We start from the raw sequence: 7,759 nt of genomic DNA, 5'->3' as shown, positions 1-7,759 counted from the left end.
GTTTACGCCATTCTCCTGCCTCAGCCTCCCGAGTAGCTGGGACTACAGGCGACTGCCACCTCGCCCGGCTAGTTATTTGTATTTTTTAGTAGAGACGGGGTTTCACCGTGTTAGCCAGGACGGTGTCGATCTCCTGACCTCGTGATCCGCCCGTCTCGGCCTCCCAAAGTGCTGAGATTACAGGCTGGAGCCACCGCGCCCGGCCATGGGTCTTTGTAATTTAATCTCTGCCTGCCTCTTCAGTTTTATCCTTGTCTACCACATTGCTAGAGTCTGTGCAAATATGGAAAGCACAGACATACATAGATGTGTGTGCATGTGAGTGAGTGAGTACAATTGAGGTTTCATTCATAAATCTAACAAAAATTTTTCAAGACTAGTTAAATATTTGCTTTGTTTTCAGGTTGTAGACAAGTACTCATTGATAATGAAAGTACAAGACATGGATGGCCAGTTTTTTGGATTGATAGGCACATCAACTTGTATCATAACAGTAACAGATTCAAATGATAATGCACCCACTTTCAGACAAAATGCTGTAAGTATATAATATCAAAATCTGCCTCTGTCTTATCTGCTGTCATTTTTTATTTAAACTGAATTAATAAAATTAATACTTCATAAAGTATCATACTTTGAAGTATATATATTTTATGAATAAAATTAAAGTTTAAACAAATGATATGTAAATTTATTTTATTTATTAATATAGGTGCTCCTATTATCTCCCTTCTGTTAAAGGGCAGTAACATCAGTCTTCATTTGTAATGAAACTTCTTTTATTTACAAGATAACCCTTAATGAAACAATAGTGTTTATGATTCATAGTTTTAAAATAATCTATATAAAATTCTAATGGAAAGTATTTTTGGAATAGAAGAAACTTTTTCTTTTTGTAAAAGTTGTCTATAAAGTAAAATTAGTAAAATTTTAATTTTCAATGACTTTTTTCTTTTTCAGTATGAGGCATTTGTAGAGGAAAATGCATTCAATGTAGAAATCTTACGAATACCTGTAGAAGATAAGGATTTAATTAATACTGCCAATTGGAGAGTCAATTTTACCATTTTAAAGGGAAACGAAAACGGACATTTCAAAATCAGCACAGACAAAGAAACTAATGAAGGTGTTCTTTGTGTTGTAAAGGTACAGTAATGTGTAATTGACAACTTAGCAAATTAACAGATTTTGGTTAACTAATAATTTAATCAACTAGTTTCAGATCATAGACTCTGCAAGTTGGAAGAGAATTTAAAATCTATTTAAACCACTATTCCAATCTCATGCCTGTCTGTCTTCTGTAATTTTATTGCCGATTGCCAGTCACCTAGATTTTGCTTGAACATTCTCATTTGTAAGGATCTCCATAGCTCCATTGGCCACTTATTCCACATTTGAAATGCTTTGGTTCTCAGAAGTTCTTGCTTCTACTGTGCCCAGGTTATTTTTCTTATAACTCATGTATTTGGTTCTGATTCTTCCTCTAATGCTATTCAGAACAGGTATAATTCTTTTGAAAAGGCTGCTATGTTCATTTGAGACTTACCTTCTGTAAGATAAATATTCTCAGTTTCTTAATTCTTACATGATGTGACATACAAGCCCATATTCTTCTAATTTTCTCTATAATATATGCCTGGTTGTATTTGATCCTTTTAAAGGTGATACTGACAATGAAATTTAGTGTTATCTCAGACAGCAATGAATGAACTTATTTTTTGTTCAATATGTTGTATATTTGGTTGTGCTGGTACATTCTAGGGTCCAGGGTAGGAAGAGGGTAGGAAGGGATCTGTTTGAAAAGGATTATTGGTTTTATACTTCCTGCCCAGAGCAAAAAAAAAAATTAATATTGTCCTGTGGACAAGAATAGAGGTCATTCATTGAGTGAAAGAGGCTTATCTGCCAAAAATAGTATAGTGGTGTCTTTGGTACATAAACACCTCTATTTGCAGTTATTCCTCCATAAAAATTTCCAAGGCTCATATACTAAGACTTGGCAAGTTCTGTCCAGATGTGAAGAGTCAAATATCGACTCTTGACATCAAAACTCCCTATTTCATTTTTCTATAATATGATCTGCTCAAATTGAATACTAAAAACCAAGTACTTAAAAATCCACTATGCTTTACAGTTGACAGTAATAGGAAAGGAAATAAGAAAATACCACTTATTGCTTTTCTTTTTTATTAGTCCAAATCAATCCAGTCTTTATTTGAACTCTCCAGAAAGCAGAATGCAAGACAAAGACCTGAACATGGGTAGATATTTACAAAGTCGGTCCCAGGAAGCCAATGTTAAAATGGGGAAATAAGACAGGAAAAGAGGAAAAGCCAATCCAGTCTGCGTTATTGAGCTCGTCATCTTTGGTGTTCATCCATTCAAGAAACCATGTAGAACTTGCCTCATAATTATCCCTTCAAAGATGGATACTTGGGGCATTTACCCCTCACATCCCTTCTCAGTACCCAGACCCCACTGGTTGAAAGTTTCCCCCAGGGATCCTTAAATTCACCACACTTCTGGATTGGGCTGTGCCTGCTGTCTGCTGAGGGAGTCCTCTGATTTTAGGGGGACCCTGAATCTGAAGAGCCAAATCTTTCAGTGCTTGAGATGTAAATCTGTCAGCACTCATGGGAACTGGCTGAGGAGCTGTGGTGTATAATTGTTCTGAAAAGGGTTACTGTGTATCTCATACAGCTTTCAAGGCTGAACACTTAGGTAGTACAGGCATTTGTTTCGAATTGATGTGACTGCAACAGATGTTTTGTTAAGTGTTCTCCTGGACACCCTTCTCCCCTCTTCCTCCTGATGCAGGCGAATCCCAAAATTGGGCCTCAGCCCATTCCTGGCTTCACCCAGAAAAGAATTTAAGAGCAAGACAACAGAGTAAAGTGAAAGCAAAGCAAGCTTATTAGAGCAACAGACAAAGGAAATTGGTGACTCCACAGACAGAGCAGGGCTACTCCCTAGGCAGAGTAGCAATTGTGGATTGCTGACTAGCTCTATTTATAGCTACTCCTTAATTATATGCTAAATAAGGGGTGGGTTATTGATGAATTTTCTAGAAAACGGGCAGGAGTTCCTGGAACAGAGGGTTTCTTCCCTTTTAGATCATATAAGGTAACTTCTGGACATTACCATGGCATCTGTAAACCTTCATGGCACTGGCGGGAATGTCTTTTAGCATGCTAATGAATTATTATGAGCATACAATGAGCATTGAGCCAACTAGCAGTCTCGTTCATCATCTTCTTGGTTAAACTGACTGTGGCTGGTTTCTTGACTGCATACTGTTTTGATGAGATTCTGTTTTAATCAGCAGGGTCATGACTGGTGCTCAGAAAACAAGTCCTGCTGATCGCCTACCTCACCCCCACCAAGCCTGGGCGTCTCCCGTAAATAAGTCAAAGGAATAGTTTAAGATTTGGGGAGGGTGGATGATGCTAACTACAGTAGCTTCTGTCAGAGACCCAAGCTCAGACGTTTTGGTATGCTGTCCATCTGTTCCTTGGTCAGAAGGCAGCTCCTGCAGTCTCTCTCAAGGCCGTTACTCAAGAGCCATATGGAGAAACTCTATTATCATTATTATTTAGTATCAGTGGTTTTGTCTTGCTTAGAGGAGATAAAATTTAAATACCATTAGGAATTAAATTTCTATTTGTAAGTTTTTTTGACCAATACAACATGAGCTCTAGTAAATTTTTTCAAAAGAATATACTCTAATTTTTAAAAAGGCCTTATCAATGAGTATATGTACTCAATGGTCTTTTGTATGTTTTTTTGTCCAAGGAGTTCTGACCGTAGAGGTATTAAGAAAATATTTCCAAAGATGATTGGAAATTATAACCTATATCATGGAATATTTCTCATTCCATGTGACTGATACACATTTGTTTCATTTCTGGGTAGCACTCCAGGATTCTCCAGAATGGGGAGCAGTTAGATAAATAATACTTTGCTTTGTTTCTGGTTCAGATTAACCTAATTTCACATCTGGAGAATATCAAAAATTTCCCTAATACATTTATATACATTTGTTTCCATTATTTTAAAACATTAGATAGTTGCCCTTATATTTGATATTACATCTTAATTTCTGCATCAAGGAAATACTTTTAATATTTTTAGAATTTTAAAAGAAGTTACCATGAATCAAGTTCCTTTTATGTCACAGAAAATGCTAAGCACTTTACAAAAGTTGTACGTAGTTTTCACATCCCCTATATGACAAAGTGTTATTATCCCTATTTTACATTCACTAAAAAAACAAAGCAAACCCCAAAAACACAACAACCACCTAAGGCTGATGAAGGTAAATAACTTCCTCAAAGTCAAGCATATATTAACTGTCCACCCTGGAGTACAAACCTGGTCTGTTTTGTTCCTAAATTAATTATCTTTCCATTACCGTGTGCCATGCCTCATTAAGCCCACATGGCAGTTTGTATTCAGTATGTCACAGAATCTATTATATCTGCAGCCCCTTATCATGAAATCCAATTATGTTCTCAGATTCATACTTCATATTAAATGCAAATTAACAATAATGGCTAACATTTATTATTGACTAAATGTCAGACACTATGCCAAGTGCTTAACCTGTAGTATCTCATTTAATTGTTTTAAATGTCAATAGATTATTTATTACATTTATTCAATAATAAAAATAATAATTTTAAATTTTTCAGTAAGCAGTTCATTAGTTCAAAGTTCAAAAGAACAAAAATTCAAAGTTCAAAAGAAACAAAAAGCATGGTGTAAAACGTCTCACTTTTACTTGCTCTGTCGGCCACTCAGCTCTCCTTGGAAGAATTAATACATGCCACCTGTTTCCTGTATGTTATTCAAAAGATATTATCTATACACACAAACATGTTTAGGTAATCTTATCATGTTTCTTTTTTAAAAACAAATACATTTCACTTCAATTAGCATATCTCTTGAGTTCATTACATATACATTGGTAATATTTCATGGTATGGTATGGACATATCATATATTTTTAACCAGTTCCATATCTATGGACGTTTAGACCACACCCATGGATATTCTGTATTCCTTATTCTGTGCTCTTCTTCATTCAACAACCTTTCTCTCAAGTCATTACATATTGGTATGTAAATAGCTTTGCTATTTTTTACAGCTATCTATTTTAGACATTACAGTAAAATATCCATCATATGAATGTAAATTATTATTTAACTAGTTCATTATAAATGGAAATTTAGACCATATCAATTGAAATTCTAATTTATTTTCATTATTTCAAAATATACTACAATGAATATACTACAATTTAAATGCAAGATAATTTTCTAGAAATGGAATGGTTTAGTCAAGGACATGGCTATTTTTTCTGTGGTGAATTTATTGCCTGATTGTCCTCCCGAGAGGTGGTGCATGTTGACATGCTCACCAGAAATGTACACACATGCCTGTTGTACAATAATTGCCAATGATATTTTCAAGTTTTGATATTTATCAGTCAAATAGCAAAAAAAAAGGTGTTTCAGTGTAGCTGAGCATTCCTTTTATATGAAGACACCATTGAATATATTTTATATCTTCAAGCTCGCTAGTCCTGTCTTTTAGTCACTTTCTGTGTTTTGCTCTTCTCATCTATTAACTATTCATTTATAAGAGTTTTATGGTAGGAAATATTTTTGCAAATATTTTTACCCATTTTTATTGTTGTGTAAGTTTGCTTGTGTTGGTTTTTGACCTCTAGGATTTGTTTTGTTGACAGGGTTTGCTTGTTCACGGTCACAATTTATCAGGGGCTTCTATGGTTATGAGATTTGTGTCATTATGATGGTATTGACTTTATGAAAGTATTTTATCTGAAATTCTTCTAATTCATTATTGTTTAATTATCTATCTATCCAGTTAAATTTTTGATCTGTATGAAATTTATCCTAGAGCAAATGTGATATAGATCCAATTTTAGTTTTTCTATCTGTTCCAACACAATTCATGTTTTGACGTATTTTCATTGTCACAAAATAAGATACATGTATATTTGAGTTTGTTCTTGACTTTCTCTTTTGTACCATTAATTCATTGTTTATTAATTAGCATCTATATGCTACTGTATTATTGCTAGCTATTTAAGAATATCAAATGTATAATATGCATTTTAGTATTTGCAGTGTTCCATGCCATTCTTACCTAGTGATCTTCCTTTGTGGATTTTGTTCTTATGAATATCTTGCTTGTTTGTTCTTCCATGTGAACTTTCAGATCAGCTCCCAAGTTTAAAAATATTCCTTTTGATGTTTTTACAATTATATTAATTTTGTAGCAAGAGTTGGGGAGAATTAGCATTTTTCTCATAAGTCATACCCAAGATCATAATTTCATTTTTTCAGCTGTTGTGTCTAATATCTGTCTAGGATTTACATCCATATCCACAAAAATGATTTATCCATAGTTTTTCCTTTTGTATAATTGCTATTAAGTTTTTACTATCAAGTTTTCACTTGCTTCATAAAAATAATTTATTTTCCTTATTTTTTTTCCATGCTCTGAAACAGTGTCCCACAAAACCCCCCAAAAACATTGAATTAAAAGATTTATTTATCCTTCCAAAACAAGCCCATGTGGTTATTACTCTCATTCTTCTCATTTGCAGATGAGTAGACTGAATCAAAGAGAAATAACATGCTGCAGCCCATACAACTAAGATAGGTGATTTGTACCCCACAATCAGGTGTTGAATGTCCAAACTATCTAGGAGAGATAACTCTGTTCGTACATCCAAGATACAAATCCAGATCTGTCTGATGCAGAGCTCTTACTCATAATTCCTGGGCTATTCTCCTTCTGGCTTGGTATCCTTGCTTCCCTTATGTCGCCTCTTTTCCATACCTGAGTTACTTAGCTTGACAAAGCCATTACTTCATTTGTACAAGGGGATCTTCTCTTTTTGGAACCTTAATTCATTTCTACTTTTGGGTGTTTCCTTTTTAAATTATATTCTTCTTCTGACGTTACTAGCTCCTTTGCTACTCGTACCTTCTCTTTTCCTTTGAGTCATTCATATTATTTGGTAACATTTTGATTAATAAAATTTGCTTTTGCCATGTTATGTTATCCTTTTCATATTTTATCCAAACCCTTAGAAAAGCTGAATTATCACAAGGCTCCTTTGATAGCCATGCTAGTCTTTGAAAGTATCTTATTCTTTTCCTTGGGAAAGATTTGTGATTGTGTGGTTAAATCATATCTTTAAGTATTTTTTTTTTTTTTGGAGATGGAATCTCACTCTGTCTCCCAGGCTGGAATGCAGTAGTGTGATCTTGGCTCACTGCAACCTCCACCTCCCCACCTCCCAGGTTCAAGCAATTCTCCTGTCTCAGCCTCCCGAGCAGCTCGGACTACAGGCGCACATCTCCATGCCCGGCTAATTTTTTGTATTTTAGTAAAGATGGGGTTTCACCGCGTTGTCCAGGCTGGTCTTGAACTCCTGAGCTCCGGCAATCCGCTCGCCTTGGCCTCCCAAAGTGCTAGGATTACAGGTGTGAGCCACCGCACCTGGCGTCTTTAAGTACTTTTTAATCTCAGTGAGTCACCTTTTATTTGAAAATCAAACCCTATATAATCAGGGTGTTCAAAACCCATCTTTCTGTCATGTAGGCTATGTACCTAATGATGAGTAACCTTTTGCGTGCTGATTAAGGAATGACATCACTATGTTGTTAACTCGAAAGGAATCTTCCTCTTCCAATGCCCTGGTTCTTCCTTGCTAGTGAGAATT

General features: G+C 35.1%; 1 protein-coding gene across 1 annotated transcript in view; it reads left to right on the top strand.

Moving 5' to 3' along the window:
• The window catches only part of DSC3 (desmocollin 3), a 48,686-nt gene that overhangs the window by 23,750 nt on the left and 17,177 nt on the right, over positions 1-7,759 (top strand). Inside the window, exons 8-9 of the mRNA XM_011974363.1 lie at positions 404-538; positions 961-1,146. Coding sequence (XP_011829753.1) covers positions 404-538; positions 961-1,146 — 321 coding nt within the window. The remainder of the gene's footprint in view (positions 1-403; positions 539-960; positions 1,147-7,759) is intronic.

This window comes from Mandrillus leucophaeus, unplaced genomic scaffold, assembly GCF_000951045.1.
Source record: "Mandrillus leucophaeus isolate KB7577 unplaced genomic scaffold, Mleu.le_1.0 Scaffold145, whole genome shotgun sequence".
NCBI classification, from domain to species: domain Eukaryota; kingdom Metazoa; phylum Chordata; class Mammalia; order Primates; family Cercopithecidae; genus Mandrillus; species Mandrillus leucophaeus.
This window is presented reverse-complemented; position numbering and strand designations above follow the sequence as displayed.